An 18,387-nucleotide genomic window follows, 5' to 3' on the forward strand; every position below is an offset into this window, starting at 1 on the left:
CTGAGCTGAAATGACTAGAATCATAAGGAAGAAGACAAATGTGCAGTCTTTACAAGTTTTTAAAACTTTATATCATAATCAGTAATCAGTTACCAGGAATTATGGATCTATAATATTTGTCTATATTTATTAAATAGAATAATGGTTGTTTATAAAATCTGCAAAATTACAGTACTATGCCGTCTTACTTCATTATTAGGTTTTGGAGTGGCAACAAAAGGGTAACATTTGTGAAATGCTAAATTTAAAATTGTCCAATCAGAATCAGAATCAATCAGAACCAATCAGAGCTCTCTCATTGGTTAGGACTTTACTGGTAGAACAGAAGGTTTTCAAGCACACCTGATTCAACTTGTGAATTGCCAGGTAGGTTTGTTAGAGACCTAATCAGGAAATCAGTAAACTGTTCTAGGCTCTGGACCTCATTGCCCACCCTTGGTTGAGGGCTTCTAAAACCCATAGGTATGTTGATGAGTGTGAAGAAATGCCTTACAAATTTGACAGATATTCGATTTATAGTAAGATAAATGACTGTTTCTTATTTTTTATGAATAGCCAATGCAATTTTATTGGCCTTGTCATTGTATATTATGCTTATCATGGGTGTCGATAAAAGACTTTACTGGTTTGGATGCCCAGCACTATTCTTTTATTGACTGAGATTTATTTTCTGTGTTAGTACAATTAAAATACACTGATCAGCCATAACATAAAAAATCACCAGGTCAAGCATCAGGAGCTGAGACACTTTGACAGGGGCCAAATTCTGATGGGTCACAACATCTCTAAAACATCAGGCAGGACTGATGCTATGTTTCTGGTATACAGTGGTCAGTAGCTACCAAAAGTGGTCCAAGTAAGGAGTAGGTCTCCTTTGACCATTCAAGGCACGGCCTCCACGAGACCTCTGTGAAGGCGCTAAGATGTTTTAAGTCCAGCAGATCCTTTAAGTCCTGCTAGTTGTGGGGTGGGGCCTCCATGGATTACATCAATTAGCCTTAGGGGCCCATGACCCTGTCGCCTTTTTTACTGGTTGTCCTTTCATGGAGCTACCTGATGTTCTGCAGAAGCTCTGATCTAGACATCTAGTCATCACAGTTTGGTTCTTGTCAGAGTGGCTCAGATTCTTTTGCTTGTCACATCCCTTGACAGATGCCACTGTAGATGAAGATGATCAATGTTTTTTTCACTTCACCTGGCAGTGGTGCTAATGTTATGGCTAATCTGTTGATTTCAATAGTGCTAAAACAAATGTGTGTACTACATGCGCTATAAATACATGTGCTTACATATGCTATAAATACATGTGCTTACATACGCTATAAATACATGTGCTTACTTTTACATGCATGCCTATAATAAAAATGACAAACTAAGACTTTAGTTTTACTGGGATCTTTGAACTCATACTTGTCAATGTTTAACCCCAATTTTGGAAGCCAGTGTGAAAACCAGATATGAGAAACGCAAACAACAGAAGTTGTTTCAGAGTCAGCTGAGACAATAAAGAAAAACAGCATGAACAGAGTTCAAGGCCAAGAAAAATTAATAAATTATTCATATTAGCATTGGTGGAACAAAGATGCATTTTGATATAATAAACACACACTCATTTAGAGTGGTTTGGTGTGAAATGGTTACAGTGGTGGGGAGCCATTTCTGTTAACATCTAAAACCAGCAGTGAACTGGCACACATCTTCTGGGTTTTATATGTAATGTTGATTATGTTAAAATTCAATTTGGAAAAGAAATATGTGGACATGTATTGTTAAATGTATTGCAAACAATTGCAAAGCATTAAAGAAAATCCATTTTTTACCTTTTTTATTTATACAAATATTTCTTATCTATATATTTCCTAAAACTTTCTAAAGCGTGTTTTCTGGGTTTGTTTTGAGTGCATTTCAAAAATACAGTTTAGGCCAGAAATATGTCATTGAACAATGCCTCAAATGCAATTGCTTTCTCTGAGGTAGCTTTTAGTGACATTAAACACATCAGACATCCTATCACCTCCACTGATGCAGTGACAAATTCTTGAAAAAACATATAACTTATAAGACTTAGAACAATTCTCAGTAGAATTGCTTATTTCACATCAAATCACGTTTCAACTTATGCATCTTTAAAGCAACATTCTGCAAGAACTGGTATTTCTTGCTCCTGGGCTCCCCATTTCAGTTGAGTGTCCCCCTAAAGGACATGCCTTACACAGCATTTGTTGAACTGAAAATGAAAGAAGTATGTTGACTGAGGTGGAAGAGTAATTTTACATGATTTTACATAAGTATGACAATGTAACGTTACGCAGTTTTTACAAGCGTTGTCCTGCACGCTTCACCGAAGCTCCACAGTCTATTTTCCGCCTGCGTCGTTTAAATAGCAGCAGTGCTTGCTGCGAATATATCTTTGCAAATGGGCGTGGTGGTCTCGAAATGAGGAGTGTTCAAGTACATTTCTGGGGTGTTGCTATCTTGGCAATGGAAAACACAGGTGCACCACTGACTGAAAACAACCTAGGCAGACGTCAACAGTCAGACGTTCATTGCTATCTTGGCAGTGAATTGTCAACACAGGTGTGTGCCCAATGCACAAACACCCCTGCCTTGTGCCACTGAAATAGCAATCTGCCAAAGTCAGACCGCACCTGGCTCTTAAAGGGAATGGCAAGTGACACGCTGATTGGTTAATTGCACATTGATTGCACAAATGATTAATTAAGAGACTTAATACATGCCTTTTGTGCATTTCGAGCCCCACAAGGTGTACTTGGTGTGCGGTTGATGGCTCGCCAAAAGATCGCTAAAATAGGGCCCTACGTCTTTTCTGTATTACAGCCTTTTTATTGTAGGGAACTACCAGCAAAGACTGGAGTACAACTATAGCTCACTATAGCCCTCTGAAGAAACTGCTCCAAACACACCTGAGTTGAGGACTTGTTAATTAGCTGATTAGCTGGATCAGGTGTGTTAGGAGCAGAGTAAACACTAAAATGTATAGGGCAGGGGGTCCTTCAGGAACCAGATTGGGAACCACTGTTATAGATTGCTTTTTTAAAAAATGTTCTTCAAATGTTCTTTCGTAAAGACAGTTGTTCTATAAAGAACCACTCAAAGAACCCTTTGGATGCTTAAATGGTTCTTTGCATTGGTGAAAATGGATCTAAATAGCACCAAAAAAGGATTCCACTACTGTTATGAGACAAATAACCCCTTTCTGGTACTCTCTAGAACTATCTGAGTGTATGTGACCAAATAGTATGTCCATCTCTAGCATACCCTGTCTTACTTAGTCCTCATGGAAGCAGACAAAGTGGATTTCTGATGTAATGAACACATATTCATAACGACCCATAATGACCTGTTGTACTCGCAGTTCATTTCCCTATGCTAGAGATGCAGTACGAAATCAGGGCAGGCCATAAATTAGAAGTGGACACATTGCTAGATTGAAAACCAGGTGCTTTTACCTTCAATTGCAGCAGGGACTCTGTGATTCTGACTGTAAATTGGAAAGCAGGAACTGTCAGTCAAATGGAGATATCACTGCTCTGCTCTGACAGATATTTGATTAGCTTCAGCTACAGAGCCAGGCTACATCACCATCGTGTCTCTGCAGGTAGGCTTTGTGCACTGAGTGATGCTGCATAGTGAACAGACACAGACTATATATAGCCCTAACACCACGGTTTCCAGCCAGTTATGGCCAGAATATGTAATGCAGTCCAAAGCATAATAACAGACAGTATTTAAATTTAGTGTCAAGAAATAGTTTTATGCTTTTACGCCTTTTCCACAGTCAGCAAATATTTGGATTTTTTTTTTGGTATGAAGAAACACATACAAAGTAACCACCAGAAACAGCATAACAACCATCTAGTAACCCCCTAGCAACTTTGGAAGACACTCTTAGCAAGCACCAAGCGATGCCCTGGAAATCACTTGCAATACCATAGCAATCACCGACCGAACCCCTAGAAACCACCAAGCAACCCCATCTAGCAACACCCTAGCTACCACAAAACATAACATTGTTATAACTAGCTGGCAACCACATAGCAATATTCATTGTCACCACATAGCACTACCCCAGCAGCCACCTGGAACACCACTGCAACCACCTAGAGACTGCCTGTGAAACCTACCGAAATCAAACACCTACTAAAACAATAGACATAAAGCAATAACCTGCAATTTTATAGGAACATCCTACCCAACAGAATACCACAGAAACCGACTAGTAACACCCCTGCAACCACCTGGAATACCACTGCAACTGCCCAGCAATCACATCACTCTCTCGCTCTGTCTACCATATACACACACCCTAGCCTAACCCTAATGCTAACACAGTCACACATGTTATTAGCTGCATTGTCAAGCTACATGAGCACTGAGCTATATGGGTAGTTTACAAAACAAGGTTCAAAGCCAAACACCATTCTAGCTGTTCTCTCAAACATAGTCAAGGACATTCGCTTCAGCACTTAAGCAGGGAGTTGATATTCATGTGACAAACTGCCTAAGGATGCTTTTGACCCCAGACAACCCTTAGAGTCACAGCCCTTCACAGAGTTCTGGGCCTGCACACCCGACTTAGCCACTCGCTCTCCAGTACAAGCCTGTTCCACTACAGCCATCTGCTGGTGTATAGACAATCAGCTGATGATCGGGCAGTAATGGACACACCTTCACTACATTCTCTAGCTACAATTACAGGATTTAACCCTTCTAAGATCAATGCCCCAGAAAAGGGCCAGTAAAGTTCCAGCTCACTGCACCACACTCCAACACCATCCTCTTATGAAAATGCCAGCATGCATTCACAAATCTAAATCAGTGATTCAGAGTCTGAGTATATTACCTGCCCGTCTCTTAAGGCAGGGAGTGGGCAGCCACTGGCATTTCAGAACCAGAGCCAGTGGCTCATCTTAGCTTTGAACACTTCATTTACCACATGGAAAACCTCCAGACTGCCACAGTCACTGCGAGAAGAAAGAGTCTGTAGGGTACAAAGGACAATGCTATATGTGTGTGTGTTTGGTGACTCAGTCAGGGCACAGGTGGGGATGTGGAGGCTGGCTGGACAGTCTCAGACTTTTCAGACTGTGGATTTACTGCGTTATACTGAATAAATGGTAAACAAGTCACTAGCAGGTCTCACAAGTCTACTGGCAAATCATTATTTATAGTCTTCAGCGAGTGCATTCAGAAACGACTGCTCGTTAGGAAACAATATTTTGCTACAGTAAGTCCTGTCTCTAGGAGGGCTTCTAGTCTTCTAGTCTAGCTTCTAGTTTGTTTGGGTAATTAACTCTCACATAGCAATACCTAGCAGTTCGTCTTTTCCTCCAAGCATGCTCGGCTGTCTGTTGATGTTGCATTGACAGCAGTTCGTAAATATGCTCTAGTTGGAGTCTTGAAAGACTTCAAGAAGGACTTGAATGAGCCACATGCAAGTCTTCAGCCTCGCAGAGGAATGCTTTACCATGCCCTTTGGTTATTTTAGGAAAATATTACTTTTGTTTATCTAAACTAAAACTCTGTTTTGCATTTAAAGCATTTATTTTTCCACCTGAGGTAATCTGAAGCAGCTCAACATACTAAACAGGCACGTTTAGTATGTTTTCAACTACAATTGTTTATGTTTACTGTCTACTGTGACATATTTACTGTTTTTCGCTGTAGAAATCATAAAGAATTTACCTTTTAAATGCACAATTTACAATTTACAAGTATCAGTACTGGTATCAAGCTATTAGCTCTGGTGTCATTTATTATAAAACTGAAAATAATGTTACCAGCGATACAGGCCGTAACTTAAATTTCAGTTTTCAACAAAGCAGGTTTTCCTACAAGAAATAAAAAATAATTTTCCAGTAATGATATCAGATCTACAAATCTAAAAAACAAAAAACAAAAAAAAGAGTTTGCATATTCATATTGTCAAATGATGTCATAAATAGAAATTTCAGTAGATTTCCAGATATCCACACTGTAATTCTTACTAGTAAAAAGTCCAGGTCCACATGTAAATCAAGATATGTAGTTTCAGATCTCTGAAATAATGTGTTTCAATATCTACAATTTTGACTATAGTAACAATAATGTTACTTATTTAAAAAAAAAAATTGTTTATACTGCTAAAAGTAATTGCAGATTTTTTTTACTTAAAATACTCAAGAATGAAATTTCATGTCCATTAATGGTAAAATTACATTAAGGATACTGTCCTTGCAATGTGACTAGTCATAATCACCTTTATAGTTCTGTAGATCTGATAATATTGCTAGATTGAAAATCATAATTGATATCAGAAATTCGAATTTTGTTTTGACAAATATCGTCTCCTGCGCTGTGATTGGCTGCAGTTCATACTCAAAAATATCTCCGTTGGCCAATCATACAGAAGGAGGAGAGACTTGTCGCCATAGAGGTGCTAAAAATAACTCAGATAACATTTTTTTTTATATGTTAATTAAGTTAATTAACGTATATGAGACTTTCAGCGTTCATCAGTTTTATATCTCATTTTATTATAATTAAAAAATAATAACCCAAACCACTTTCTACTTAAAGGTTTGTTACACCTTTAAGGTGAAAAGCAGGTCAGTCAGACACAAGCACGCGCACAGTGAACGGAAGTTGGTTTGAAAGTGAAACTTGGTGGATTTGCATAAAAACCAGCTGTTTCGTAGCAGTCCAGGATTCAGGGCGTGCTTCCTGAAGCCTAGAGGAGCTGGAGAGCTGGAGTTTGACGTCCTGTAACGAGTGAAAAGTGTTTAAGCTAAGCGTAACCTTGCTGTACAGGAGATTTTACCCGGTAGTGCCTTAAGCAGCAGTTTTCGGTACCGGGAGGAGTGTGTGTGGTGTGCAGCTGGAAACATGGAGGCCAACATCTCAGTTGACGGCCAGCTTCTTATGGATTGTTATGAATATCTGCTCCTTGAGAAGTATTGCGGTAGAAGAAAGTCAAGAACCAGAGAAAAGCCTGCAATCCGCCCTATGTGTGCTCCAGCTCCAGAGAGACTGCAGGAAACAACATGGAAGGTTGTCCTAGCTGCGGATTCGTCTGCTGATACAGGTAATGCAGGTGTACACAGAGCACCAAAATCTGGCTACAATGACCAGCACTTATTTCAGTGTCTTATCTCTTTAAAAACAGGCGAATTTGGTGATGTGGTTGAGAACCTGGCCCACATTGTAGATGGAGCACCTCTGGTTCCGGATGACGTGGTAACAGATGGTGGTGGTAGGTTTGTCTCATCAGTAAGATGATGCTGATGTCTGTGTCTATATCTATGTCAGACCTCTAAAGAGTCGATACTGTAAATGACGACATCTTCTGCTTGGTCCTCCTTTATGAATCCAGAATCTGTGATCCAGAGGCTTGTCGAGTTATTGAAGGAGTCTGGTGACGAGTTGAATGAAAGGGTAATGTACCTCAGTTCACCTTCATCAATAGTTCTAGCTATTGGTCAGCACTAGTACTTCCACTGATCAGCGCTCCCCTTTCTTGTCCTCTCTCACTTTGCCTCATCCTGTGTCAGATTCAAAGAGACCATGAGCTTCTGCGGTATCTCCAGAACTCCTTCTCTTACAGCGTGTTTGAGAAACTGGTCTCATCCTTCATCGGCAGTGTGGTGCCCTCCCGCAAGGAAAAAGATGATGTAGGTGAGCAGAAAACTCAGATTGCCTGGACCTTTGAGATGACCAGCAGGCTGAGAGCTCTGGACCTGCAACCTATGAACAGAGTTATGGGATTTGGGGCCCAGTACCTGCACCAGAATTTTGCACAATGGATTCAGCAGCATGGTGGCTGGGTAAGCTCTGGCTATATTCCTCTAAGCTGTGTCAGAAACTGTGGCCTATTAGTGCACTACTTTGGGGGTTGGAGAGTTTATAGTGGTGTCTGAAAACGCACTGCTAAATATTCGGTTTCTGATTGGTTTGAAGATTGCAGGGGAAGACTATCATCTACTGTCAGCCAACAATGAAGGTGTCCGAAATCGTCCACTACCTTGCAGAAGTCTGTTCTCTGTAATAGTGCTCTAAATAGTGATCTGGAGGGGATAGTGAATAGGGCACAGTTTTGGACCCAGCTCTAGGCGCACAGGTGTGAGGTGTGCAGTGACTAAAGTGCATTCCATAAATATTTGTACTTTTGGTAAACGTCTGTACAACGTTAGAGATTTCATTTAAAATATTAACAGTAATTGTTAATTACTTTGTTGCACTGATCCCGATACTGTAGCAAAAATGGTGCTGATACGGGCACCTAAATATAGTGCCAGTATAATTACAGTTTCAGATGTGGGCAGCATGTCGGTATGCATGCGCAGGTTGCTGCATGTCGCCTCTGTTGTTTTGCAGTGCTGCCTGTACTGGCTAATGATAACAGCAGTAAGTGCATGCATACAGACAAAATGACTCATCAGATACATAACAGGGCCACATATAAAACTGACTCGAATACTCATTTGAAAGGGTCAGATTTTATATGTCCACACAGCCCTGAAGATCTGTGTCTTATTAAGGCAAAAAAAATGTGATTTGAGTCACTTCAGCCTGGTAATGTAAATGTGGCCTGAGTGTCTTTGTATTTGGGACTAGTACTTGAATGTTAAACTGCTGCTGTTTTATTCACTATGTGGAACGGGATGTAGTCCATAATAATAAACAAACAAGTTGTCCAGGACCACTGAAAGATAAAACACCTCCACCACCGTACCTAAAAGTGGGTATGAGAGACTTGTTTGCATGACTGTCTGTATCTTCACCAAACCCACTTTTAGTGTCGGATTGGAGTTGGGTAGAGTAGAGTAGAGTGGTAGAGTGTTTAGTAGTGTCTAAACTTAGAGGTATCTTTGATTTTTTAGCCTACTCAAACTAGCTCTGAAGTTGTTCTTGGGTGAATAAGCAAAGCACTTTTGTAAATTGCTCTGGATAAGAGCGTCTGCTAAATGTCTTAAATGTAAATGTAAATGGGTAGAAGTCCCCCAACTCCCCAGGTTCCCCAAATGTGATCTGTGGAGATTCTTTGGCTACTAAAACCACCCTCCTCATTGTGTTTGGGGTCAGTATAGGCAAACATCTTCTTCCAGACAGATTTTTAATCTTCAGTTGCTTTAAACAATGTAATTAATTTCACTCAAGAATTTTTGATCGGGTCAGCCACTGTGACATTTGAGCAAAAAAAATCGGAATCTTTAAAATCTATAAATGTAAGATGACTTTATTGTTTGGGTTAGCCACTGTAGATACAATTACACAATTCCATGTACTTGAAATATTAATGGATATATATATATATATATATATATATATATATATATATATATATATATATATATATATATATTGAAATGATTTTATTTATTATAAATTACTGAGGGAATAATGTTTTTAAAAGATGCATTTTAACCTTAAATAGTGAATTAGTGAAGTCAAAGCAGGAAATAAACATTGGTCCCCGTACAGATTAATGCTGGATGTACCAAGAAGTTCCACTGTAGTTCATGTAATTCAGTCTTTAAAATGAACTTTCTACCCTTTTTTTTTGACATGCCATTATCTCTGCAAAAAAACATTAATATGTAAATGATTATGTATTATAACTTGATTATGTAAATATTACTATGTAAATATAAACATTAATATTTAGCCTTCTTTGTCCATCCCCGTTGAAGTGCACATAAACGAGTTTCAGCTTGAACTATATGTTAGAAGCTCAGTAAAGATTTGAACTGGACATTGTATTGATCATATCATACTGTATAAGTTACTGAATACTGTACAGCTGAGGTTTTGTGAAACTTTGACTTTCCACTAAGTCTGTTTTTTTTTGTTTTTCTACTACAGGAAAAAGTGTTTAACAGAGATGAAAGTGATGATCCGTGAAAAGGGACACCACAAGAAGGTTGATTTTGACTACCTCCTGAGAGCTGATTAAACATCTGTGCAGTACAGGCGTCAGGGGGTCGCAATGTGCGACCCATTTCTGTGAAACAGAAGCAACAGTAAGTTGCTTCGCTGATCATTTTTGCATGCATGGCTGACCTGCCTTGCACCTTTTTAGTGTTAAATATTAGTTCAGATTTCAAGTTTTGAAGACTGACAAAACAGTGAGCAGTGCGGCTTATGGTGAATGTTAATTAACAGTCTTTAAGATTGTGTGTGGCAAGCATTTGTCACAATTAACTGGACAACCTGATTCTTAAAACACTTAAAATATAGTATTTTATTGACCAAGAATTTGACATACAATTTTTTCCACCATGAATAAAGCAAGCACCACAACGCAATTTCCATACAAATGGACTGTATGCATTCTCACTGCTTTTTGGCGATGTTTTCATGATTTTGAAATCATGATTAATTTATGTATACCTGCACAATAACAATCACTTTAGCCTGTCCGCTGCAACTTAATATGAAACACATTTTCAGTTATGATTACTCTATTGTAAGCATATATCAGGCTCACATGGAGACACAAAGAATGAATACAGTTTTCATATAGGCCAGTTATGATAAATGCAATCCTGGTCAACAGTAGAAATGTACCAACTCAGTAAAACTGCAATAAAACTGTGGAATTGAGATGTCTGCATCATTTTCTGTGTTTCACTCCTCCATTACCGTCCATATGGTTGATGACTAATGGCTATCTGTGCAGTACAGTAGATGGTCTGCGAATCAGACAGTGCCGTGAATTGCCTGGATCGGAGCGAGGTGTATTTCTGACTTACTGTCTGCAGACCTTCTGTTTTTCAGTCATAATGAAGTTGGGTCTAATGGGCAGGAGGTTTTGACAATTAGATTATACAATCCTATGTTGTGCTAATCACAGTCAGCAACCACATACACGGACTGGAGCAGACATGCGGCCTACAGCATCTGTAACACTGGCTGCTATGTAAATGATAGAAGTAACCCGGTCACGAAAGCCGGCAGACCCATGAGGACACTGGACTGGAAGATTGAACTCTGTCTCCATTTGGGTCCCGCTAAAAGCACACCACCAGCCACTTGTTTATTATACGTAATACAACTTCACTGCAGTTTAGTTTGTAGTTCAGAGCATCTAAAATACGTCTTGGACTAATTCCAGACAGTTCTAGATTCCAAGGTATTTGTTCATTTTTCCCAGGGCGTCACAGACAGTGGTGAGGTCACTGCGGAGGTCCTGCACCACGTTCTCAATGCTCCTGGTGTCCTTCAGAAGGTCGATGCTCTGGGTGTAGGGGTTGTAGTAGACAGAGAAGGGCCTCTTGATAGATTTGGCAAATTCCCTGCAAAGAGGAACCATAGCATCATGCAGTCCTTTGTCATTGTTCAAGCTCGCACATCGGTCCGTATGTCAACACTTCCCAATTTACTGAATCCTTTTATAAGAGTGTTTCCAAGAAATGTGAACTAAACCGCAAAGTGTGAGTCATTTTACCTCATTTTCTCTTTGGCTTCTTCAAAACTGTCAGAGACAAAGTACACGTCTTGGAAAGTTGTGATGAGGCACTCCTGGTAGCAAGTGGTCCTGGGGTCAAACGGCTTCACCACAGCTTTGTCCGACAATGCATGCTGTGGATTCACAAAAGGCTAGTTATGATGCTGGTAGTGGAGAGTGTTGACAATGCTAAATAAAGGACTATGCATGTACCCTTAGCTCTCCGATGGAAGACAGCAGTCCTGCTCCGTAGGCTCTCAGTTGGCCGTCTTGTTTGCACAAGCCGAACTCAATGGTGAAGAAATAGCACTGAACAGAAGATGAAAATGATGCAAAAGGAGCATTACAGACGGCAGATGGTGTGCAAGACGTTTTAACCATCAACCATGCTATGTGGATAAAAGTATTGAGACACCTGCTCATTAATTGTTTCTTCTGCTTTATATGGACCTGTCTCTACTGTCCAAAGAAGGCTTTCTACTAGATTTAATACACATAAACACATATACTGTATACTTTTTAAAAATAGCTCCAAGCTAACATGCAATGCACAATACAATGGTCCCATAAGCTAGAATGCAGTTCAGTTCAATGTCCCAGTCTATTGTTTTCTAAAGTCCCAAACCTTACTTTAAATATTCCAGGCTGAAATTGCCCCACACTGAAGATTAAACTCAATGCAAATGCGCCGCTATAGGGCAGATCATGACAGTGGAAAGCTGGTTAAATGCCACCACAAACCCCTGTGACCTTCTCTCTTTGGTATAATCACTGTATTTTGATGAGAGTCTGTCACTAAGGTAGGCTTGGTGACATTTAAAGCCCCACACATGAGATGAAAGCCAGCTTTTGCTTGCACTTACTGTAGCGAGCTTCTGTACATCTTCATCTGAAGCCCCCAGAGAGGCCAAGCCAATTTCTTGGGAGAACTGGGCGAACTTGGGATCTGCTAGAAGGGGCACATGGCCCAGGAGCTCATGACAGGTGTCCCTGAGAGCCAAGTGTGAAATATGTAACACAAACTATTCAATAAAACTGGAAGAGCACAACTGTTTTATATGTATGATAAAAAATGACGAGCAATTTGAATATTTTGACATTTTGAATTGCACAAAGCAAATACTGTCTCAAACCTAGGCTATGAAATGACACTCAAATGGGAAAGGATGCAATGAGGGTCCGGACAGTACTCACGGCTCTGGTGTGTAGAGTGGGTCAGTGCTGTGGCGCACATACTGAGTGCAGTTGAACACTCGATAGGCCAGTCCAGCCAGGAAGTCTCTAGGTGACAGGTATCCTGCCACAGGTCGCACTGTAAATCCGGACCGCTCTAGAAACAGATGTAATGGCTTTACGAATTAAAATTTTTAAACACTCATCAGCCATAACATCAAAACCTAAAAACCTAATGCCTGATATAGTTTAGATTTCCTGTTTAGCTAAAATGGCTCAGAACTGGACATGGACATGGTCTCCACAAAACCTCCACAAAACCTCTGAACCCTGTTAAAAGGATCTGATACTAACCCCAGGACACCTGGTTGCTTGAGAAACATTTGGAGGGTTGAAACTGTGGAGGAACCTCTTAAGGTGCTTTGAGGAACCTTCAATGACAAAACCTTTTTCTTCTAAAAACGAAATTTCTTAAAGGTTCAACAAAGTACCTTACGAGGTTCCTCCACAGTTTCAAACTGAAGAACCTTCAAATGTTCCTCAAGGAACAAGGTGTTCTGTGGTTAGCATCAAATCCAAGTCCTGTAAGTATTTCTTCAAACACTTTTGGTAAGTACTGACCCACTGCATACTGGGAACCTCCCTCAAGGCCTGCCTGATGTTTTGAAGATGTTCTGACCCAGCTGTCTAACCATCACAATTTTGACCCTTGCCAAAGTGGCTCAGATCTTTATGCTTGCCCATTTCTCCTGCTTCCAACACGTCAGTCTTAAGAACTGATGTTTCACTTGCTGCCTAATATGAAGATCCTACCTATTGACAGGTGCACCTGGAACCAAATAAACAATGTTCTTCACTTCACTTCACTGTCAGGGGTTTTAATGTTATGGCAGATCGGTATATGCGTGTGTAACTGATATTAAAACTGTAACTTCTAGAATCTTTTTAGAAATTATTTAGAGCTCTGCTTACTTATGCAAGTTTTCTGTTCATATTATTCCTGATCTTACAGTACTGTGTAATACTTGTGTAACATCCTAGTCATTTACAGTAATTGTCTAAATTCCTTGTAGGATTCTTATAGGACTGCTGTAGATATTCCTGTAGCAACTGTTCTTTTTCATGAGGGTATAAATATCTGCATGTTATATAATCTCAGATGGGATTAGCGTTGCATGAAGCACTTACCTCTTAGAAAGAGAGACACATCTTCTAGCTGAGGGATATTATCCTCTCTGTACCCACAGTGCTTCGTGAGCAGTGGGAGGTTTTTCAGATACTCGCGGCAGGCGTGGGTGGGGTACAGTTTAGTCAGCTCCCGGAACACCACTCCCCAAGTCTTCACCTCCTCTGCCGTATACTCGATGCGTGGGATTGGCTGCCCACTGTGGCATAAAAAGAATTTGCTAAGCATATGGATAGGGTCACATGTAAACTATGTGTGGACTGACCGCCTGCACTTTACACGATGCCTGCCATTGGGTCATAAAAACAACCCTGCTCTACAGAGCTCTGATACTACCCGTACAGAAATCTGATATATGGCCATGTATGCCCATATGCACGAGGATTGGTCATACATTTTGTCATACTGTATCAAGTATCATATGCACACATACATAATGGAAAATACATATCTTTACATTGGTATATGTACATATACCACATGAAGTAAATATTTCCAATGACAGTGTATATATTTAATAAACACTGTGTGTCCAAATTTTTGTGGACACCACTTCTAATTAATGTGTTCAACTACTTTAAGTTGCACCAGATGTGCAAATGCACACACACAGCTTGTCTTGCTCCGGTAGAGACGTACTGCCAATAGAATAGGACTTTCTGGAGCAGATAAACATAAACCTACTGGCATTATGCCTCTTAATGCCAAGCATGGTCTAGAGGGGTATAAAGCCCCCCAGCACTGAGCTGTGCAGCAGTGGAGCTGTGTTCCCTGGAATGATGGATGGTGGTGCTCGATCCAGTACTTTTGGGATGAGTTGGGGAGTTGGGGATGAGGTAGTGCTATTTATCCAATATCTTGACCTCATTAATTGGCGCCCTTGCTGCCGAATGCAATCAAATCCTTACAGCAATGCTCAGACAGTTACTCCAACAAAAGTTTTAATACCCATAATTTCAGAAGAAATCAAGAAAGAGCAGGTGTCCCAATAGATTTGTCTATGTAGTGCACGCCCAATATTTAAAAATGCCCAATATATTTGAATATGTAAAATAATTACACATATTTTAAAGTCATATATTTGACATCTATCCGTGAGTTACTAACAATTTGTAGTTCATTGCGACCTCCACAAAGTACTTCCTCCTCTGCCGATATACGTTGTCTTTAAAGCCCTGCAGGGAGAGGAAACATACGTAAACCTATGTAAAGGAGTGGACCAAGCACATTATTGCTTTCATAAATGCCCTTGAATTTAGCAGTTTACCAACCGGATGGTCAGCATCCAGCTCCGAGCCATACATGAGCACTCTGTGAGAGCACTGGTCCAGCTCAAAGATCTTCTGGGGAAACCAGGGCACTCCTTCCCCATCTGGCAACCCACCCAAAACACACACACAGTCCAAACAGTCTAGAATAAAGAGTCAGGAGAAGCATTATCACAAGTATCACAGCCATTCACTGTAGCAATGTCAAACTCTCTGTGGCAGAATAGCAAGGCCTTCACGTGTTTGTACAGCAGGATGGCTTTAGATGTTCGCCTCAGATGCAAACATGCTGGTGCACATGTCTCATGTCTGCAGGTGACAGACTCACCGGTCTCTGATGACCACACATGTTGAGGTGTGTTGTACGAGATAATGTTGACGTGATCTTTGAGGTGCTGCACCAGCTCATTGAACTCCTTCTTGGTGCAGTTGCACTCTGCGTAGATCTCCACCTCCGTGGTGACCCGCTTCGATTTGCGTGACTCGATGTGGGCCAAGTTCACGTGCTTCTCCTACAGCAGCCATGCCAACAGAACGTTCACATGAGCAATACATCCGTAGGTTGTCGTTCACTAATAATGGGAATTTGTCCCAGCTTCTAGTTTAGTTATTGGGGCTGGAAAATAGGTGTGTGCAAAAGTTTGGGCACCCCACATCCTGTACATCCTGTACATCCTGTACATCCAGGTACAGCAAGCACTTTAAATATAGCATTTTTCTGCAAATCTCTGCTCATTTCTATTCATTTCTGGAATTCACCACACGCCACATCCCACTAATGGTAAGGCATTTTGTTAATACATTTGCTTTTTACTTAAGCTGAAATGCTTTTGGACCTTTACAGATACCTCAAGTACATTCTTGGCTCCATACTTCCAATTTAACATGAGTAGGATTTTGATACAGAGCCATACATTCACTTAAATTCCTTTGTATGTAAAGTATAAGTCACATTTCCATTGTTTTCCCCTCATCCCACCATCTCTCCTGGGAAGCTGAGATGGTCACTAACCTGAAAGAGCCGCAGGGCCTTCACCAGACAGCCCACTTCGTTCTTCAGAGAGAAAATCACAGCTGTCTTCCCAGAATCGAGAATGGAGCCCCCCTCTTTGTCAGGTTTCTCATCTATGCGACTAAAGGACGTCCTACGAAGCTGCACAAAAGTGTGGGGAGAGTCTGGCTGATGACTGATGTCTATGGTTTGACTCTTACCCAGAGCTCCTGTGAAGTCTGAGCACAGTGATGGTTCATACCAAAATAATGAGACTATCGTTTTACAGTAGCAGTTACCTGTCCGTAAGTACCATACTCTCAGACGCTTCATCTGTAGAATAGCAGGAATGACTTCTGACTGAGCATATTCTTCATGTTGTGCAAAAACCTTGTATCTCCATTTCTTTTTTAATGATTTTTACTTTCTGACATAATGTGAATCTGGCAGTTGTTCTTTATATTAAATGTAATGATAAATGGACCAATAGAAATGCTCCAAAATGGTTCAGAGTTAAATATTTTTACATTGACTTACCATTTTAAAGTTGCTATTTTAGAGATACACAAAGGGTTATATTCCAACATGAATTATGGAATTACAAATTAATCATAATAAACAAAAAATGTTTTACTAATGTCAGATAATGGCAAATCAATGATTGTAAAGCAAAGCTCATCCCAACTTTTTTTTCTATAAAATAAAAAAGGAAGAAAATGCCCTTTGATGCATTTTTGACCCTAAACCCTTCACATGCTACAAGGTGTTCTACACAAGTCCTACCAAATACTGTCAGATACTGGAGTCTCAGTCTTTCTGCATAAAGACCTCAGGACCTCAGTTACTGCCTGTAATCTCACACTCGACTCCATCTGGGATATGCAAAATAATCAGAAACTTTGGAACACCACGGGAGCACCATCCTAATCCTTACCATATTGCTTCCGAGGTGCTGCTGATCAAACATGGCAGAATCCAGAGATAATCCTCGGCGTGCCCAGTACTTGCTGGAGAACATCATCATAGCTGGCTGCATCTTCGGGACCGCTTCCTGACCCCTCTTCCTCAGCAGTCCCACAGGCGACTTGGGGATCTCTGGACCCTTCTTCTGGTTCTGCAGGTCAGCTGGCACAGGCATAGTGTCTTGGGGCTTGTTCTTGCCCTGCATTTCGGAAGACATGGGGACTGCCTCAGATCCCTTCTTCTTCTTCTGCACCTCTGAAGCCATTTGGGAGAACTGTCTTGGTGAGCCACTCTACCTTGCACTCCACCTCCCCCGGCAGTGGCAGAGCAGGGCTTATATAGCGTGACGAAGGATGCTGATAAAACCTGATAAAGGTCTCACGTCTCACACTGTGGTGCTTATATTGATTTCAGATGGGCTGGTGCCTCCTTCATTAAGAAAAGCTGTTACGTCAGTGCCCTTACTCATCATGTAATTTCAGCGTTAATTCACTTTACGTAGATCTGCACAACAAAGCCCTGACCAGATCTGAGTACTTTCTGCTCTGACCAATTAAAAAAATCCCAAAAAACTAAATGCCTGAATCAGTTAATGAGGTACCTATAGTGACAACTGTCATACAGTCAATGCAGTGAGAATCTCACATTGAGAGGGTATTCTTAGTTTGACATTTTGGAGTAAAATGAGGGCACATCCTCTACCCCTTGTACACCAGGCACACTTTAAATACCGCATTTCAGCAAATGAATAAAATGTGCTCTAGAATTAGCAGGAAATGCTATATTTAAATTGCCATATTAACTATTATTAATATAATTTCTGGACATGACATTTTATGTTGTTAAAAAAACAGTCAATAAATGCACTAAAATGTGAAGTGTGTTGTCTGTCAAGGATGTGTATTTACGTTTGTACTTGTACTCAAGTATTATTGACATGGAAACCTTGTACCTATCCTCAATTGCATTTACAGGAGAGGAAATAGTCACTACACATGTTAAATGATTAAAAATAAACACCCCAACTATGCTGATTTATCTTTGGGGCCAGTTGTACACATTTTTCACCACAACTCATTCCACTAATGGTAAGATAATATATACATACATCTTACTTTCATATACTTGAGCATGTTCCACTGGCAGCCAAACTCTCCAGTGTAGGATGTTACCACCACCATGCTTAACAGTTACACAGGGCCCTATCTTGCTATCCTACACCCCGCCAACAGTCTATTTTCACGCCTTCCATCTAAGCCGTTTAAACAGCATCACTACTTGCGTATATATCTACGCTGATGGGCGTGGTGGTCTCGAAATGAGGTATGTTCAGGTCAATTTCTGGGGTGTTGCTATCTTG

General features: G+C 40.5%; 2 protein-coding genes across 3 annotated transcripts; one reads left to right on the forward strand and one right to left on the reverse strand.

The window, feature by feature from the left end:
• The first annotated feature begins 6,636 nt into the window (after positions 1-6,636).
• LOC140574943 (apoptosis facilitator Bcl-2-like protein 14) lies at positions 6,637-10,602 on the forward strand. Its single transcript, XM_072695034.1, has 5 exons — positions 6,637-7,084; positions 7,166-7,252; positions 7,373-7,434; positions 7,551-7,823; positions 9,862-10,602. Exons 1-5 carry the CDS (start codon positions 6,886-6,888, stop codon positions 9,898-9,900), a joined length of 660 nt encoding a protein of 219 aa, XP_072551135.1. The 5' UTR covers positions 6,637-6,885; the 3' UTR covers positions 9,901-10,602.
• On the reverse strand, positions 10,255-17,175 carry tph2 (tryptophan hydroxylase 2 (tryptophan 5-monooxygenase)). 2 transcript variants are annotated; one of them, XM_072695032.1, is made up of 11 exons: positions 16,999-17,175; positions 16,086-16,226; positions 15,402-15,585; positions 15,077-15,216; positions 14,913-14,980; positions 13,808-14,004; positions 12,641-12,776; positions 12,310-12,436; positions 11,660-11,755; positions 11,447-11,580; positions 10,255-11,294 (listed from the first exon to the last, which is right to left on the reverse strand). In XM_072695032.1, the coding sequence occupies exons 1-11, from the start codon at positions 17,098-17,100 to the stop codon at positions 11,120-11,122; spliced, it is 1,500 nt and encodes a 499-aa protein (XP_072551133.1). In that variant the 5' UTR covers positions 17,101-17,175; the 3' UTR covers positions 10,255-11,119. The 2 variants fall into 2 exon arrangements, with proteins under 2 accessions (XP_072551133.1, XP_072551134.1); XM_072695033.1 differs by having other exon boundaries at positions 15,077-15,177; positions 16,999-17,150.
• Between the last annotated feature and the right edge of the window lie 1,212 nt (positions 17,176-18,387).

This window comes from Salminus brasiliensis, chromosome 13 (assembly GCF_030463535.1).
Source record: "Salminus brasiliensis chromosome 13, fSalBra1.hap2, whole genome shotgun sequence".
Lineage (NCBI taxonomy): Eukaryota > Metazoa > Chordata > Actinopteri > Characiformes > Bryconidae > Salminus > Salminus brasiliensis.